Source organism: Schistocerca americana, chromosome 8, assembly GCF_021461395.2.
Source record: "Schistocerca americana isolate TAMUIC-IGC-003095 chromosome 8, iqSchAmer2.1, whole genome shotgun sequence".
NCBI classification, from domain to species: domain Eukaryota; kingdom Metazoa; phylum Arthropoda; class Insecta; order Orthoptera; family Acrididae; genus Schistocerca; species Schistocerca americana.
This window is the reverse complement of record NC_060126.1, coordinates 392,979,194-392,999,406: the sequence shown is the minus strand read 5'-3', so window position 1 is coordinate 392,999,406 and position 20,213 is coordinate 392,979,194. Positions and strand designations below refer to the sequence as shown.

General features: G+C 39.6%; 1 protein-coding gene across 2 annotated transcripts in view; it reads left to right on the top strand.

Moving 5' to 3' along the window:
- Positions 1 to 20,213, top strand: part of LOC124546000 (cytospin-A) — a 947,875-nt gene that overhangs the window by 916,433 nt on the left and 11,229 nt on the right. For both annotated transcript variants that reach the window (XM_047124972.1, XM_047124971.1), the window contains 2 exons: positions 5,159 to 5,377; positions 15,757 to 16,005. In XM_047124972.1, coding sequence (XP_046980928.1) covers positions 5,159 to 5,377; positions 15,757 to 16,005 — 468 coding nt within the window. The remainder of the gene's footprint in view (positions 1 to 5,158; positions 5,378 to 15,756; positions 16,006 to 20,213) is intronic.

Here is a 20,213-nt window from a genome sequence, read left to right as displayed (position 1 = left end):
AATTTCTAGAGTATCTACTATCTATGTGAAGTATTTTCCTGTTGAGAGGATCATAATATTTTGAGTGGTGCATATTCAACCCAGAATGAGAACATGGGAAAACATGATTTTAAATACCTCGTTTCTTCCCAGACACAAAAATTACATGTGTGATAATAATCTTGGATATAGTAATTTTGCCAGGAGAATCTGAAAATCCAAATAAATTCATCTTACTTGCTCCCTTGTATGACACACAAAGTTTATCAGAACACTTGGTGTCAGGTCATCCCATTACTTCTCGTCAAATGAGTGCCTTATCTCCTTCCTCAGCGTCTCTTATGATAGCCCCGTATGTAATTGGAGGAACCACACTACGTGAAACTGATACATTACTCGCTGGTTAACCTGGTCCTCTGGCTAACCCCAGTTGTAATCTAGCACATTAAGAAGGTGAGTAACACAGCAGTGATATTGTGACCTTTCCTGTGAGGGACATGCATATAAGATGGAAAATTGAGTATTGTCCCTTCACGGGCAGAGCAGAATCACATAGTTGAGTCATGAGAATGAACTGGTACTCTCTTCACACTTTCGCTCTGCCTTTCATCTCTGTAGTCTTCAGATTGAGAGAGATGTCTGTGAGTTAGGGCAAGTTAACATTACCTGTGTCAGCAGTGAGTGTCTAATGCAATCTAGCAGCGCCATAACACAATAGTTGCAGCAGCATTGTTGAACCTGTTTTTAGTTTTGCAGTTTTCTGAGAGCTGATGCTTGTATGACAGCAATAATGGGTATCCATTTTTAACTTTGAGCTGGCAGATCATTGTGTTAGTTGTTGCAGATCATTGTGTTAGTTGTTAACAAAACAGTGATAAGGTATGTTCTTCACCAGTTGGATTTATTTTGTATGCAAGAGGGGTGGTGATCACTTCTTCTTTTGTGTTGAAATTTGCTCTCATCATGAAGGCACCGAGTACTATTGTGTGTCATCACTTGCTTGTTCACAGATGTGAGAAAGAAAATACGCAGGCCTTCATCAGGGCTGATCCTGTGAACTAGTATACGAGAAAACCGTCATTTGACTGTGTATTATTATATTTATCTTTTGTACTGTTCAGATTCTGGCTTTTAAACTGTTGTCAGGTACAATGCTAAAAGTTGTTTGATCATTGTTAAGTTATGTTTGTTAAGGCAGTTAAGTTCTTTTACAGTTAAATCTTAAAGATGTGTGTTAACCTTATTTGACAGTTAAATTTTAAAGACATGGGTTAGCCTTGTTTACTTGCTTTTGACAGCCTTAACAGATATGACTTAATAATGGTCTTACAACTTTTAGAGTTGTACTTGACGATGACATAAAAGCCAAAATCTGGAGAGTACAAAAGATAAACATAAGAATACACAGTCAAACAGTGGTTTACCTTTTTAAAAAGTATTGCATGACTGTGGCTCAACGTCATTAAAAAAATTTTAGTATACGGGACTTGAATGTAAAACAATACTAATTGAGTGAAGTTCTGAATGAGGGTGCAGTAGTTGCATTGTTCTGCAGTGTATTGTCTAGTGCCGTTCTTATTCTTCTTGATATTTCAAATAATGTTTTAAGTGTCATGCTGTTAAGCTTGAGTTTTTTGTCCTTATTTTTTCAGGCTTTATGTGTTCATGATTCTCACTGCCTGCTTTGCATTCACTGGGAAACCTGTGTGTTTGCAATTTTTGATGAGTTTTCTTATTTAAAATATTTTATGTTGTATGTAAGAGGTGTTTTTCCAGTCTTGTATGTAATACATCGCTTTCTTAGCAGATGCAGGTTATGGAAGTCTTTGATGGCATTGCTGAATAAGTCTCATTAATTGAGATGCAACTCTTTAGATTGAGAATTAAAACTCACTGGATGCACCTTGGAACCTGAGAGGGTATGATGGTGTTCATAACTCAGCTTTGATACTGCTGGTTTCAGTGCATTAACAAGGGGAAGCTCTCAGAGTCGACCAGCTGCTCATGTTTGGCAAATCACTTGTGTGTACCATCTGAGATGAAAGACTCGAAGATGTTTTGGATCAACTTGTGCTTCCCATTTCTGAGAAAATTACCCCTAAAATTTATGATGTGCAACTGTCTCATAATTGATGGGATCGATAGATAATTGGAAAATTAAGCACTTTTTGTCAACATATATGGCTTCTGAAAAATGCATATTGTCATGGAAATTGAGCAAAGAAACTTTTTCGACTTCCGTTTATGTACCCAAAAGGTACGCGCTGTTACATGAAAACATAGCTGGCATAGTGTCCAAGGTATCTCGCTCAGTAGCAGAGAACTTGTGTAAGATTCCTAGTGGCAGTCTGCATTTTAAAATCGTACTTTTCTGATAACAAGTTTTGTACGGTATTGGAATCCTGGGGTGAACAGACTAACACCATCATGTGTTAAATCATGTGTATAGATGTTGGTGGTCAACTGACTTGCACGGTAGAAGTAATACTGCCAAATTGCAAGCCTGTGTACTAGTTAAAAACTTTATTTAGAGGCTTCAGAATTAGTCTGCTTCTGGAAACCCAGCAGGAATTGCACAGTCGAGCTGATGCAATAATGATTCACAGCATAATTCATGATTAACTTTTAGCAGCAATTGTTCAGACAATGTATCGTGTGTGGTATTCATCCAGATTAATTCCTGATAAAGAAATGTTTTAAATGTAAACAAAGTGTGTTCTCACTGTCTTCTGATGGAACAATGTAGTTACACAAAGATTGCATTCGTTAGATATGCTTGGTGATTTTTAGTTCTTTATTAATCCAAGTTATTTCAGAAATTTATTTGCCAAAAATAGTTGTTACAGTCTATTGATTTACTAGCCTTATTAACTCTCCTATGCCTACCAGTTTCAGAATGGGGGGATGGGTGTATGTGTTTGTGGGGAGGGTGGGAGGAAGGGGAAGGGTCTGTAGAGTGCAACTGGGTATAAAACACAGGTTCCCCACTCCGCAGACAGTTTGCTTGGTCACTACACCACCAGTGCTTTTCATTTAGCAGCCTTTATGTTATGGGTACATAGGCAGCAGTCAGAAAAGTGTCTTTCCTCGATTTCTAGGAAAATATGCATTTGTGGACTCCATGTATGTTGATGAAAATTGCATGTTTTCCAATATCTATCAATCACATCAATTTTTAGTCGATTGTGTATCATAAACTTTAGGGGTGGTTTTCTCAAAAACAAAGGAGAGTGAGGGGGTGCTAAGCCAAAGCACAGGGTGATACACCCTGATAAATCCAGGAAAAACTTGGGAATTTTTTCATCTGGGAAAAACCCAGGATTTTTTATTTAATTTTGTTTTATATACTTCTGGGAGTTTCTCATCGATTTAGTTCTCAGTGAAATTTTTGCAATTTTGACTGGTAAGAATTGATATCTTATAAAGAATTTTATTTAAGTTTGCTACTCCAGAATAGTAGTGCAGCAATAAAACAGAAATGAGAGAATGATACCAAAATAAAACTTCAGTTCGGAAAAAAAGTGCCATGTACAACAACAAAACACTGTGAACACACTAGCATCTGTTGACAGCAAAATGCGTCGAAGACAATGCAATACTTCTTAACAGGAGACTGCTTTCGATGTGGAGCCCACAAGATTGTGGACCTCCCTTCGATGAGTCTGATGTTTCAACTGTTTACATTTCTAACACATCACAGGAAAATTTTGTGAATGGTGGCTTTGGAAGTGATATTTTCAAAGTAAGTTTCATTTTACGCAAGATGAATTACGTTAAGTGTGAGAATGTGTAACAAATTTCTTAAATCTCATTCAAAACTCAAGTCTTCAAGGACCAACAACTTAGAAAAATATTGGGCCCAGAAAACCAGCCACTTATGGCATTATTTAAAATTTTAGTGGAAGATGTGTGTGTGATGCATCCTGTAGGGTAACACAGGCTAAAAAGGATCAAGCGTCAAGGTTAGTTTTTCATATTCAATTTAGTTCTTTAGCAATTTCACACATAACTGACTTTTCCACGTAAAAGTTCAAGTGCTAGACTGAACATGTATTCAGCCAGGTAACCCATAAAATGTTCGGTGCACAGCAGTGAAATTTATAATTGTGGATGTCAGAAATATCCAGATGCTGCGATTTAAGCTGTGGTCTAACCACATCCTCGAAAAGAAATGGTAAAACATTTTTGACAGCCTGTATTATATATGGGAGCTTAGCTTTTCTTGTAGCCACACTGTGTCTAGATTACATTAAATCGGTAACTTTTCCTATCTGTGTGATCACACTGCTTAACAGTGTTGTTGTATTGGCTGACTAAATCACATGTGTATCTGCTGTCATTGATGGATGAAAAAAAAAGTTCTGAGGTTCGATGCTGGTGTATAAAACCTTCACCATTCGAAGGACCGATAAATTTTGCAGCTCTGAGGGAAAGTATACTGTCACTTAACATGAAGAAAATATACTTTCACATGGTGTATAGTGTATTTTCACCAGAGGGAAAGCGAATTTTTAACTGGGAATTCCCCCCCCCCCCCCCCCCCCCCACTCCCTCTGCATATACACCTTAAATACCTTAGAGTATTTCTTTCTAGGTTGCACTCAGGTGACATGCCAAATATGACCTGAATTGGTTGGTCTTGGCTGAGACCATCTCCTAGTCAGTTATGATAGCCCACATTTTTACTGAAAAAAGAAATATTGAATGATGTGTCTGTTTAGTTGAGAACAGTGGTTTGTGGCTGTAACTTTTTCTGCGTTATCAAAATTCTAATCCCAAGGAAAATAAAAAGAATCGTGTGTATTGTATGCAGCATTCATAATTTTGGCACTGCTATCTATGTTTAAACATTAGCTTGTGATAAATATTTGCGCAAACAATGGCATATTGTTGAATGCATTATCAACTTGAGAACATTGTGTTCAGTTTTGTATATATTAGGTTAGCTCTTGTCCACACTAAAATTTTCAGTGAGTGACCTTTTAATTTTTCTCAGGAAGAGAGGCAGAACATAGGGTCATTAGTATGTGTGTTCTGTGTGTATTGCATTTTCAACAATTCATAATGGCTTTAAATGGCTTTCTTGTGCATATTAAGTTGAGTGATTGCATTAATTACAAAATTATCTCTTGTCTTTATTATTCTGAAATTTGTGCATTTCGTACTGTGTGGATTACAGCAGCCACGCCAAAACCACCGACTTCAGCTACACTGGGAATTAGAGTGCCTACTTCAGCCATGCAAGAAACTGGCTGTCCAACATCTACTGTGACAAATAGTGTTCCACAGGAGATAACATTGAGAGGCAGGGAAATTGGAGTTTCCCGACAAGATAGCCAGATTTCTGTCAAATCTCTGATAGAGAGCATCGAGAACGCAACCAAACAGGCAAAAGGTGGTAAGATAACAATATTTTACACTCCCATTGCTGTAAGCCTTTCATTGTTTTGTAGTGGTACAGAAATGCACTTATTGTTAAACATCAGTAGAAAGACTATGATGTATTAGTGGTATAGAATTACATTGCGGTTTCTAGTAGGACAGTGCAGCCTAAAATGGGCTCAATTCCGTATGGGACAGTCTGATTTCAGGTTTGAAGTGCCAATGTCAGGATGATTTCGTCAAGGTGACCTAATTCATATCCAAGCTAACTCTTGAGTTCAGTCACCTTGACTTTAATAAGTCATTAAACTCCAAATTTTATTCCATATTTCTTCACATGATTTTCTTCTACTTGCCTGTGACATGAACTTCCTTCCAATAAATCACACATTTCTTCGTGTGTGTGTTTTACTTGTTTTCCTTATTCATTTGTATCAAATACTAATGCTGTTGTAGTTATTGCAATAAATATGAAGTGAATGAAATGCACTGAAATAAAATGAGTGAATTAATTGGATTGTCATCAGTAAAGATGCAAGAACATGAAATGGGTGATTTCATCTTAAATCGTACAGATTACGTCAACTCGTGGTCATGAATTTCTCTGGAAAAAATATATATTACACTTTATATCATGTGTGTTAAGAAATGAAGTATTTTCAGGTTATCTTAATTTTTGTAAATGGTATGGCCTTTTGAAAAATGTATATTTTGCAACTAACTCTTAAAACAGTAGAGAACAACAAAAATTATGTAACTAATAAACCAAAAGTACTGGAGGCCTGGCAGATATTTTGCGTTAAAGCACCCTCTTAGTGCGTTAAATTTAGTTGACACCTACACATTTATGGGCTTCCTTTAACTTACAAATTTAAGACGAAAATACGAAATTGCAGTTAATTTTTCCAGTTTTTTTTTAAATTTGGAAAGTCACAGAACGCTATCTGTTCTGTCATTTTTCCACAGACTACAGATGTAATGAGGAAATACAGTAGTGAGAGAGTGAGGTGTGTGAACTGTGAAAAAAGACACAAGAAGGTGGTGTTTAAGAAAAGTGAAAAACACTTCACAGTAGTTGGAAATCTGTCAGAGGTATTGCACAAATTTCTTCTTCCTCAAGTAATGGTATTAGCATCACATTCATTATGCAGGAATTTCTACATTCACTATGAAAAGAAATTTAGTGACAACCCACCTGAATATGAAACTGAAGAAGACATTGGAGATGTTTATATTCCTGGGTGTATGAGAAGTTATAGATGTGTTGAATGTTAGTATTTCTGCTGTAGCCCCTACTATGCCCTTCCTTAAATGTCCAAGAAAACTAAGAAGCACAAGAAGAAAACAGTACGTAAAAAGAAAAGTGGAAGAAATTGACACAAGTTTTACACAAGCAACAGCTTCAAAAGTTTGTGAAGTGTATAATGTAGATGTACTTGGTGCCGAACCTGAAAATAGTGGTATGTGCACAAAATGTGATTTGTGGTTCTAAAACCTAATTATTGCTATCTTGACTGCCAACTATACTGAGAAGGTACAGTTACTGAAGTAGATACCAGGTAGCTACTGTAATCAGCAGATACAGAAATACATACACACTTCCTTACATTATTTGATGTCAAAGGCTCATAAAATAAAGAACGAGAAAGGTATTTGGGATTGCCCAGATTCTTACTGTGGGCATCTGTTGCAAGATGATATGCTTACTGTTGCTCTGGGATATTACCTAAGTAGTGACAAAGATTGCAGCAGGCAAAGCCCTAACCAGGCTGATGTTACCTCTGTTGGTGAAAATGGTGAAAAAGCTAAAAAGGTAAAAAGATATGAGACAAGATCAATAAGAGAAGCATGTCTCCTAACGAAAAACGAGAAACCAAGTTTAAAAATTGGTCTCGCAAAGCTCTACTCTTTACGACCAAAGTGGGTAAAATGCCAGCCAGTGAAGGAAGTATGCACATGTATTTATCGCAGTAATAGTATACAGAGATGGACCTGATGCTTCTGTGTATATGTCAAGAGCTGCATGATAAATGTTGATTGCAGGAGTGTGCAATGTGTCCTGGTACTGTTGAAGCACTACACCTTCAGGATATTGACAGTGATGTAACCTATGCATTGTTGGAGGGCAGAAGGTTGGTGAAGAAGACAGTAGAGCCAGAGAAGTTTGTTACAGAGGTTAGGCATTGTGTCATGAAAGGAATAGCTCACCATCACATCCGGAGGATTCAGAGACAGGCTTTAGCAGAAGTAAAATCGCCCACATCCCAGAATACTACCACACTAGTTCTTCATTTCAACTTTACTGACAACTGATCTTTGCAGAACGAATTTCAAACTTACCACTGGCACACATTATAGGTATCAATATTTACATGTGTTTCTCACTTCCTTGGAACATCATACTGTTTTGCTATTGTCAGTGACGATCTCATTTGTGACAGTGCACATGCATGCTACTCCATCAGCATGATAACTGATGACATAGCTTCTAGAGGCCATGCATTTCCTAAACTTGTGTTGTGACTGATGATGCATCATCTCATTTAAAAAAGTCGCTTTCAGCTTTATGAGCTTGATCAACACTGTAGGTCTCTGTGAACATCTTGCAATGAGATGTAATTTCCAGCATGAAGCTGTTGATGCTATAAGAGATGCTACTGTATTTGTGCACAGCACCTGTCACCTGTCACCCTACCTAAAACCTCTTTCCTCATTACCTTAGCCAGCTTCATCCTGACTCACAACTTCTTCACTTTCGAAGGCCAAACATACCAAGAATTAAAGGGAACAGCCATGGGTACCAGGATGGCCCCCTCGTACGCCAACCTATTTATGGGTCGCTTAGAGGAAGCCTTCTGGGTTACCCAGGCCTGCCAACCCAAAGTTTGGTACAGATTTATTGATGACATCTTCATGATCTGGATTAACACTGAAGAAGAACTCCAGAATTTCCTCTCCAACCTCAACTCCTTTGGTTCCATCAGATTCACCTGGTCCTACTCCAAATCCCATGCCACTTTCCGTGACGTTGACCTCCATCTGTCCAATGGCCAGCTTCGCATGTCTGTCCACATCAAACCCACCAACAAGCAACAGTACCTCCATTATGACAGCTGCCACCCATTCCATATCAAATGGTCCCTTCCCTACAGCCTAGGTCTTCGTGGCAAACGAATCTGCTCCAGTCCTGAATCCCTGAACCATTACACTAACAACCTGAAAACAGCTTTCGCATCCCGCAACTACCCTCCCGACCTGGTACAGAAGCAAATAACCAGAGCCACTTCCTCATCCCCTCAAACCCAGAACCTCCCACAGAACAACCCCAAAACTGGCCCACTTGTGACAGGATACTTTCCGGTACTGGATCAGACTCTGAACGTGACTCTCCAGCAGGGATACGACTTCCTCAAATCCTGCCATGAAATGAGATCCATCCTTCATGAAATCCTCCCCACTCCACCAAGAGTGTCTTTCTGCCATCCACCTAACCTTCATAACCTCTTGGTTCATCCCTATGAAATCCCCAAACCACCTTCTCTACCCTCTGGCTCCTACCCTTGTAACCGCCCCTAGTGTAAAACCTGTCCCATGCACCCTCTCACCACCACCTACTCCAGTCCTGTAACCTGGAGGGTGTACACGATCAAAGGCAGAGCCACATGTGAAAGCACCCACGTGATTTACCAACTGACCTGCCTACACTGTGAAGCTTTCTATGTGGGAATGACCAGCAACAAACTGTCCATTCACATAAACGGACACAGGCAGACAGTGTTTGTTGGTAATGAGGATCACCCTGTGGCTAAACATGCCTTGGTGCACGGCCAGCACATCTTGGCACAATGTTACACCGTCCGGGTTATCTGGATACTTCCCACTAACACCAGCCTATCAGAACTCCAGAGATGGGAACTTGCCCTTAAATATATCCTCTCTTCCCGCTACCCACCAGGCCTCAACCTCCGCTAATTTCAAGTTGCCGCCACTCATACCTCACCTGTCATTCAACAACATCTTTGCCTCGGTACTTCCGCCTCGACTGACATCTCTGCCCAAACTCTTTGCCTTTACATATGTCTGCTTGTGTCTGTACATGTGCGGATGGATATGTGTGTGTGTGTGTGTGTGTGTGTGTGTGTGTGTGTGTGTGTGTGTGTGCGCGCGCCTGTCCTTTTTTCTCACTAAGGTAAGTCTTTCCGCTCCCGGGATTGGAATGACTCCTTAACCTCTCCCTTAAAACCCACATCCTTTTGTCTATCCCTCTCCTTCCCTCTTTCCTGATGAAGCAACCGTGGGTTGAGAAAGCTTGAATTTTGTGTGTGTGTTTGTTAGTGTCTCTATCAACATACCAACGCTTTCGTTTGGTAAGTTAAATCATCTTTGTTTTTAGGGATATCAGGATTAGTAACACACATGAAAGTCTTAATTCTAAATGGAAGTACATTAAGGGAATTCTGTTTAAGAAAGGGAGAAGAGTGGTCTGCTATGAAACCTGTGGTAGGAATTCAATCGAGCCGCTACCAGGTTGCATCCCGGAGTGGCACATCCTTTGCAAGAATGGTTGTCCATGAAATGCAGCCTGTTACTGTGCGTGAAATCCAGAGACCACAGTATACATTGTAGTGAGCCACTTCATTTCTTGTGTGTACAACAACCAGTGGTGGGTGGGACAGGTAATAAGTGTCTCTCATGAGCTGCAAGATACAATTGTCTCCCTCATGCTCCTGCAAATGGTTATCATGAAAAGATCAGTGTGCAGTTCTCATTTCCCGAGTAATGCTCTTGTTGGATCATCCTTGTCTGTGTGCAAATTCAGCTCGGCTATACAAATTCAATGACAGGGTTTATACGCTCTGGTGGGAAAAACCCGGAATTTTTTTCATCTGGGAGAAAACTGGGAAAGCCTTGGGAATTTTTTACAGTCCAGAAATTTTTCATTGTTTTAGTCTTCAATTAAATTTTTGTAATTTTGACTGGTAAGAATTGATAAACAGCAAAATCTGTAATAAGGTTTATAACAAAAGACTGTGGAATACTTCATAACAAACTGTTGCCGACAACCGTGAAGTCACAACTGTTTACATTAAGTTCATTTGAGCAGTTGCCTGTGGGCATACATGGATGCCCAGTTGAGTTTCGTATGGACAGTACATTTTCCTGCTTCAAGTTACTTGAAGTGTGGCTGTTAGCTGTATCAGTAGTAGCAACAAGCAGTCAGGTGCTACCTATTAAAAAATTTTCTGGCACACCCAACCTGCCAGATTCACACATGCGCATAGTAGTCACGGTTGCAGTGGGGAAAGGGTTAGTCTCCACGTAAGAAGTGTTTACGGTTGGTTTACATGTCTCACATCAAATGAAAACAAAACTGTTTTCTGTGGTTGCGTGCTGCCAAGTGAATTGAAATACATTCCCATAATTATGGACGCCTAAAGTCCACATCATGTTGGAAGGCGGCCCAGTTTTCAGCAGTTCTGCACATCCCCCTTGATTAGCCACTAGCAGCCAATAATATTCATTCTCTTTCCCGAGTGGGTAGCAGCGAGTTACAGCTAGACAGCAAGAATCTCGCTCCTACATGCTGCACTGTTGCTGTACTTCGCGACAACCAACTTATTCATTCAGCTGTCAGTTTTTTGTATTCTCTTTTTTTCTTGTAGCAGTATATGTGTGGAATGTGTATCAGTTAATGTTTAAGTGCAATAAAGAAAAAAAGTTATGCGCTTCACAAGCAGGCAAGGGGTATTATTTACCGCATTTATAACTTCTTCAAACAGGAACTTGAAAGCAATGACATTTGAAGACACAAGAACGGACTCCAGAACAATGTGGTGTCAGCAAGAAAACTGTAAAGAGAATTCTAAACAAAAGTGTCAGAGCTGTAGGAACCGTAGGAAAAGTTGGTTTCATGTTGCCTGTAAAGCATCGAAATCACAAGAAACCTAAACACAAATAGATCATTTCAACAACAATGTTTTAAAGTGCCCCATGTGAACGATGAATGCCCGACCTCACAAAAAGGTGGTACAGTTATGCAGGAGAAAATCAGCTACAGTGGTAAGCACTTCGTCAATGTAAAGAATTTTAAAAGACGTTGGTTCATGATATGCTAAGAAGAGCATTTTTAGTTCAAAGAAGTGGCAAGGTGCAGCACAAACTACATCCCATATGAAGATTCACAATACAAGAGGATGATGCACTTAAACAGTGTGTTACCTTGATGAAACGGGTCAATTAGAATCATCCCAGGAAGATCTGCTGGAAAATAAGTGATGTACTGGCAACTCTAAAGTTTTCATAGGAATAAGTTGTCGGATAATTATTCTGCATGCTGACACTCCTTCTGGTTTTGTTTCCAAGGGTAAACTTGTATTTACATGTAAGAAATACAGCAGTGACTATCATTTGGAAATGAATGCTGTCAGTTTTGTGACATGTTTCACAATTCTTGTCATACTTTGCTTCAAAGGTGGGGGGAGGGAATGAAGTCTTTTCAGCAGTGCAGTATTGAGTGTTACATTGTAGGCAATTTTAGTTGATGGAAAGTCATAAAGAAGGCCATGACAAAATACAATAACAATTTGTATCATCATAAAAAGAAAAATTTGTATACATATACTACATCTCATTTCTGTTATAAAATGCTGTTAAACAAAATTATGAATTGTTTTTGCCACTCATGATGTTGCAAAGTAATTATTTTGATTCAGAAATACAAATTTTGCATGAAATTTACTTAAAATCAGCGATAAATCTAAATATTTAAGTGTCCATGATTTTTTGACCTTGAGAGTAGATTAAGATCTACCTAAAAATTTTCTCACATTTTTGTGCAGACAAGCATTGCTCACTGTGATTTACATTCCCTAAGTACAATGACCAACTCATGTACCATGAAATTCTTAGAACATTTTATTGAAAATAATTTCTAAATAAGAAAAAATCCAGGTTCTTTTACTTTTATGTACAAATATTTTGACAGTTCAAAAATGTCATCAATTAATGTCATAGCTGACAATTTCAGTCCTTCCACTTTATTATTTCTCAAGACAGTTAACATCCTGTGACTACTCATATTTTCAAAATATAATTTTGAAATTTGCAAAAGGTTACAAATTTATTTACTGCAAATAAATTCAGATCTCTATCACTTTTGGTATGTTCATAACAATTTTTGAGTTTTTCCTTTTGTTACAATATTTTCACAAGTACTCTCATTTAGAGAGGTCTGTAGTGTTTGAACAAATCATCAAAAAATCAAAATATTGCAGTTTTGGAGAGGTATAATGGGAACTTCAACACACAGTTTCTTCAGCAAACTCTGAAATACTGATGATGTGACAAATTCACTATTGACCTGTATGATATGAGATGAAGTCTCCCAAATGTTATCAGTAGAAGTGGTTTACACATGATAACGTGCAATGTGTAGTTGATTGCACGTGCAGGCCTGGCCCAAACTTCCATTGTCATTGATGTTTCCACCTATTACTGCAAAATATTTGTTACATAGCAGTTTCAATATATTTGAATGCCTTACACGAATATAATTTCATGTCAGTATATCTTCATTGATTTCTCGCCTGTCACTGCATTTCGTTTAATACATTTAAATCATTTCATATACGTACTTTCAAACAATGGAAAATCAGGATGGAATGTAACAATTATGAAAAGGAAAGTTGCTACTCACCATATAGTGGAGATTCTGAGTTGCAGATAGGCACAACAAAAAGACACTCACAATTGTAGCTTTTGGCGATTAAGGGCTTCACCAACAGTAGACAGATGCACCACCACCCCTCGCCCCCCCCCCCCCCTCTCCACACACACACACACACACACACACACACACACACACACACACGCACACGCACACGCAGGGCAACACAACTAGGCACACAACTGCAGTCTAGGGCAACTGGCAGTGTGGTTTCAGTTGCCTAAGACTGCAGGTGTGTGTGTGTGTGTGTGTGTGTGTGTGTGTGTGTGTGTGTTGACAACGGCCTTAAGAGCTGAAAGCAATAATTGTGAGTCTTTTTGTTGTGCCTGTCTGTGACTCAGCAGCTCTGCTATATGGTGAGTAGCAACTTTCCTCCTATATATATGTTGTTTGTGGCAGGGTGAACCTCATCCTCTACAATCTATGTTCATCCAGTGATGTTGGTCTCAGATACCACATGGTAGGCTCTCTGGTGGTATAGTTGAGAAATTGTAGATGGAAAAATCAGTGACAATGAAATTTCTGGTTTGAGACAAATTTTTAGTTGTTACTGCATAGAAGTCGGGCATCAGTCAGTTAATATGAAAGTTATTTGCTGATATGAAATCATACCTGAAAAACATTCACGTTAAATTTACAGTTATCATGTTGTATAAATGGTCGAATGTATTGTGTGTTTTATTACTGAATTGGTTGTGTCGTTATATGTGTAAAGTAAGGAATAAGTTGGCACAATGTGTAGCATCTCCTTGTTTATTGAACTACTTTCACAACACCCACTCAGGGTTGCCACAAGTTCTGGAAATCAGGGAATATTGGGGAATCTAAAACGTGTCAGGGAAATTCTCAGCTTGCAGTCAGTGCTGCCACTACTTCTTGTTGCTAGCCTAGCAGCTGCTGATGGGAGACAGGGAAACATGAGGAGTGGTTTGTCTGGATCTGATTATCAGAGATTTTTGAATCAGCAGCTGGAGACAGCGGCCGTGTGTGCGTTAGTTGTCTGTGAGTGAGTATGTGAATGTGTGTATGCTCTCATTTTATGACAAAGGCTATGACCAAAGTTTTAGTTGTGAGAGTGTGATTGTCTTTTGTATGTGCCTGTCTGTGGCTCAGTAATCATCTTTACGGTGATATGCTGCCTATCCTCATTAGTATTCATTCTCAGATTATTTGTGCAAGTTATCTGTTCCATGGATTAGCACTGTGGTCTCATTTCATAGACATGGTGTCCATGACACGTGAACAGCTGGCCACATGAGTAAACTTTCAAAACTGCAGGCCACTTTTTTGGGTATCTAATAGATCAGGCCTGCTGTACTGAAGCCCATCATTTCCCACTAATTTGGAGCCTCTGTCTATCGCATCTAGTCTCACCAATCTGCCCACAACCTAGATATGTTTATGTGTGGCGTAATGCAGTGAATTTTTGTGGTTTATTCATGAAACCAGGGCTGCTGTGTTCCTTGGCAGGCCAGAGGCCATGGGTAATGGCTTTCAGGAATTGCGAGAGTCACACCACAAGTACATTGTACAGTGCGGTGTTTTATAGATATTTTATTTATTCTAGTTTGTTTTGACACTTTGAAAGTAGTTTTTATAGTAGAAAGTATGGGCGATAAGAAGAAGAAAATTGTACCAGTCACTGGCACTTTGTACACTACGTACTCACGTATTTCTTGAAAGAAAAACTACACAGTACCTGTAAAATAATAGACATAACACAGTGGTTAAAAATGGACGATAACGAACATAGTCTAACCAACATTTTATTGGCGGTCACCTATAGTGTTTGTTTACACAACTCTTACGTGCCTTATACACTTCTTTCAAGGGGCCTACTTTTTTTTTCTAAGGCTATTCCTGGAATCAGTGAAGGTATTTTAAATCTGTCTTGCAACTCCAACAAAATGCGTATTTTTATCACCAAATGTGTTTTGTTTTATTGAAAAAATTAATATCAGTGGTCTTACTGAAACATATATACCATTTGACTTGCTTTCTCCATTTAAAAACAGTTCATTACAAAATATGTTGATATTAGTACTTCAGATTTTTGCTCACACATTCAGAAATAAAAGAGTCCTTACATTTTTTGTCAAGTTATGTCTTTACGTATCCTTGTGATCTCAAAATTTGTCAGGGAAAAATGCTAAAATTTGCCTGGTAATCAGGGAATCTCACTTGGGGAAACTTGTGGCAACCCTGCCACTCTGCGTACGTTAATTGATATTTTTCTCCTCTACTTCAAGATTAATCGTTGCTGTGTCATTCACCTTGAGATAAAAATTCTCCACTTTGTTTCTCTAAAAATAATTCATTATACGTGACAAATACTTAATGTATAATATTTGTGTGTGTGTGTGTGTGTGTGTGTGTGTGTGTGTGTGTGTAAAGACGTCTATGAGAAAATCAAACTGGGCCAGACAAAATCAACATTTGTCCATAATTTTCCAAGCCCTAGTGCAAAGAACCACTTCTTTGTCCTGGGTCAATTCTATTGGTCTGCTAATATTCTTATGGAGTCAGTGTCTGTCTGAGGACTAATAGCAAAGTGTAGATGTTGCTGCTACATTTTACCAGTTGTACCACATTTAAAGCAGTCATGTCATGTATAGCTACTGCAGTTGCATGTTTTTTTCTTTTTAATGTAAAACTGATGAATTTCTCAGGTCCACGAAGCCGAAGTAGTTCGACATCCAGTCTAAGCAGCATAACAAGTGAAGTGAGGACTGCAACATCGACAGGCAATCCAAGTATGCCACAGACACCAAACTTCACTCGTAGGCATAATTCTGAAACAGATGCTGTCTTTTCTGTGAAGACGCCTCTTCGGGACCAACAACAGAGCAATAACCAAACTGTTGGAAACAATACAAACAATATGAAGGCTTCACAGAATAGGAGAAATCTAATCACTGGTGGGTAGCAGACCAACACTTTCAAGTTGTTATTTTTAGGTTATACTTGAAATGTGACTTGCTCATAAATTTCATTTCTGAAACTGCAGCATAAATACATTCCACACAGAAAATTGTAATTAATTTCATCGAGAGCAATTTGTAGATGTGAATGTGTGTGGCTTTTTATCAGAACGTGTCTTTAAGTCTCTTAGGAAACTGTACTACCACACAGTGCGGGTGCTAGCATGTCCACCACTGAGGCATGGGGGAATAGCAGATACACAGTTTCAAAACACTGCACTGAGAAAATACAATTGTACACATGGCGTGCTTGTGTTTTGTGAGAGATAATGTATTGCTTATCAGAATGTTTGCAGTGTTTTGTCCTTGCAACCCATTATTGTAAACTGTGTTGTTCATCATGTAAACTCACTGAAACAGTAAAGTAACGTCTTTCTGTTTCTATCCTTCACACGACTCTTATGCTCTGAGGTTATGTATCGCTGGTGTTGATTTCTTGCCATACAGTTGCCATGCAATAGTATGTGTAATACAGTTAACTCTAAACATTTTTTCTTTTTAGACAACACTTAGTTTAAAAGTGAAACTTGGTCATAAAGCAGAAGAAGAAGAAGAAGGAGGAGGAGGATTGACAGTTTCAGTTGCAGATGTGGTCAGAACCAACTGCAATGTACTTGTCCATGACATTGCCCCCACAAGAGGGCTTCCATCGTCTGAAACTTTTTGATTCAGAGCCCAATGATTCTGCAATATTGTGGCAATCTTACGATAGGAACGAGTGCATGCCCCCCCCCCCCCCCCCCACACACACACACACAAACACACACACACACACACACACACACACACACACACACACATTAGCTTTCTTCACCTCTTATTTCGCTATTTTGTTACTGTCTCCCCACCCCGATGTGGTTCTTGGCCCCTTCGTGCTTGTGCGCGTGTGGGTGTGTGCATGCACATGCAAGCATGGGACCCCGAGTCAATGCAGTACTATTTCTATTCTGTACTGCAGTTCCTGACACCTCTAATTCCCGCACAAATTGTATCCTTGCCTGATCTTACAGCTTTTCACCTAATTCTTATCTCGGCATTCTCTCATGATCACTTACGTTGTTTCCTAGATATAACCTTATATTGAATCCTAACCAGGTTTGATATTTATTCTTTTCCAAATTTCAGCAAGTACAAATTGTGCAAGCAATGGCACTCAACATCGATCGTGGGTATCTGTCTGGAAGTATTCAACCTGACACCTGGTTCTAGGAGAACTACGAGCCAGCCCCAGAAACTATTGTGGTAGCCAGCCTGTCGTGGTGTGGTCATCATGAAACTGCACAGTTGTAGCCCCCTGACAGTGCAAGTATCTGTACCATAAATGCTCCAAAGGTACCACTAAGTAGGTGCCCATCTCTATTGGGGCACTGGGTATCTGTGCAGCACTCACAATGACTTGTGGTTGTTGCCATGTCTGGGTGATTACAGTGGGGTGAACCACCTCCTCCCGCCCCCCCCTCCCGCCCCCCTCCCTGCCCTCCGGTGAGAGAGAGTGTCACCAGACCAGTCTCCCATGTAGTGACTCAAACTGGCAGTTAGAAGACTGTGACAGTATCTTCTAGCTGGAACTCTCAATTTGATGCTCATCAGCATAACCCCAAACTGTTCGTAGCTGTGCCGTGGGAGTAGGGATTACAGTGTCAACATGGAGAACCCATCTCACTACAGCACGTAGTCTGTGCTACGACAGTGAGACATTACTAATGACCAAGCTTCAGTTCTTCATTAAATGAAATGCAGGTATAAACAAGGTGGTGACAGCATTTCAAAAGGCAAGCAGTGGCTCCCTCGTGATAAAGACTGCAAAACTGTGTACAGTTTTGAGACTTACTTTTGTCGACTTCTCTGGGCAATATTCCAGTTTATTTTACAATTCATGTAAGTTTAAACAAAACACAGGATATTATTTTTCACCGGGACTTGATATTACAGTCAGATAAAATATTATATTCCAACTTAGAATGATGGGGTTGCAATTCTTCCTTTGTATCCAGAAGGGGTTAAAGGATAATAGAGGTGACTTTGAAGCATTTATTCCAGTGTTCGATGGGAGCACACTTGCAGAAAAGGTGAAGATCGTGGTTCACTGCTGTGATGACAGACCTCATGTGCAAACCACCTGCATTATTTTAAGTGCTTCCATTTCAGACACTGTCATCGTGATATCCCAGTGAACCTAGCTGTGTGAGTGTAATCACTATGACAGAATACCTTACATCCATTGAACAACTTCCATCAACAACCATGAATGGCACCCCTCCAGCTCGCCCATGTGTACCATTTACAAGAAGGAACAGACAGTCCAAGAATACAACACCAAAAAAAGTATGAATGTTTTCACTCTGTTGTATGAAGACCAGTTTAATGGCAACCGTAGAGAGAAAAAAGAATCTTCTTGCCTATCCATATAACTTCAACCACTCATCACACTGCACTGCAACCCCCTTTGGTGTGAGATAGTGACAGTTTTATCATCTCTTCCCTTAGCAATATTGTGCAGCCTGTAATCACATCTTCGGTTGGTGGAGCATTTGTCTTCTCAAGTGTTGGCTGTAGATGGATCATTTCAAAGGAACCCTCGTCCCAGAACCATGCAGACTCTGAGTCAGACATCAGTGCAGGTTGTAGTGTTGCTAGCACATCTTCTGTTTCCAATCATAAATCAAAGAAATCTTCGCAGAGCTTGAAAACCTCCTTAAGATCAAAAGACAAGTTGACGAAGAAATCACCGGCCATCTCTCCGAACTGCAACAATTACTGTGGTTGTATCCTGCAACTTGTATCACCCTGTGAGATATGCATCTTTCTGTTAACCACTATCCTTAGACAAATTCCTACCATGCATAATGTAGGAACCATGCCAGCCTTAGGGGATGTCCAAAGAGGTCTGTGTGATTGTTCACACAGGTAGTGGTAACGAATGTCCCTCCAATCATGCTTGAAAGTGGTGGCTGGCGGAATGAAACTAACATTGTATCACTATTGTTAGAGAGGGTGAAGACCCATCAATGGTGCTGGGTCATCTAATCGTGGGGTCTTTCGTTTACCTACTAGAGTGGTTGCCATGAAGATGCTCCATTACTGGTCACTTGGTCAGATTGTAAGCAGCTTGCTTATATTAGTAAGTGCTGCCATATTTGTACATGTTTCTTTGACTTTCACAAAGTATATGCACCACCTGGCACTTCACATCTTGGAGGAGAATGGTGTACCCCACTGCACTGTGCTCAGTGCCCCCTTTTCCTTATAGCTACGAGCTGACTTGTGGATTCCATGAGGCTGATTTGATATTTCAGCTATCCATTCCTTTGCATTTGACTTTATTTGATACAGCTCTGAATCTGTGACCCTCACAAGCATCAACTTCATGGAGTCATAAAAATGGCCTGGTCATTGCTTTCATTTTTCCTCCTCTAAAACACAATCCCACTTTTTGTGGCAACTTTCCTGTAACAAACTGTTATGGCTACCCTGTAAACATAGGCTCAACTATAGTTGCGTGTATAAATTGAATGTACTCGAATTCCTCTGTTGTACATATTGGGACGTGAATCACCCCACGCTATTACTCGAACTTATTGTTCTAGTTTTACCACGACAGGTCTGTAGTTCAGCAGCACCATCACCATTGTGACTGTTAGACCAAGCTCCTATTGTGGGGTTACTGATTGAGTTCTGTAGACAGTATTACGGTGAAGTTTGAGCTAGTTTCCTTGTGGTTGTGGCATCACCATCACTCAACTATGTTTTCACTGTCTGCCTGTTCCTTAACCTGTCCTAATATGTTGGATTCTTTTTTTGCTCAGGAACCCAGACCCCTACATTCAGCCTAGTGCAGGACTCATAAACTGGGCTGGAAAACATCACTGGATGTCTGTCTTTTCCTCCATTTAACTGTATCATATCATTTCGCATGCGCCTCCCTGATATGTACCTAGACTGCATGTCCCACAGCCCTAAAAGCTTAACCTGTTTCCCATTATCCATCGTTGTTTCCTTATCAGTGAGTACGTAGATGCCAAAGTCATTTATACCCATAACTCTAATGACACAAATGGCTGTTAACTACAAATACAACCACAACGGAAGGATCGAATACATTTTCATGTTTATCTTACTTTGTTGTGGTGCTACTGGAGTGGGGA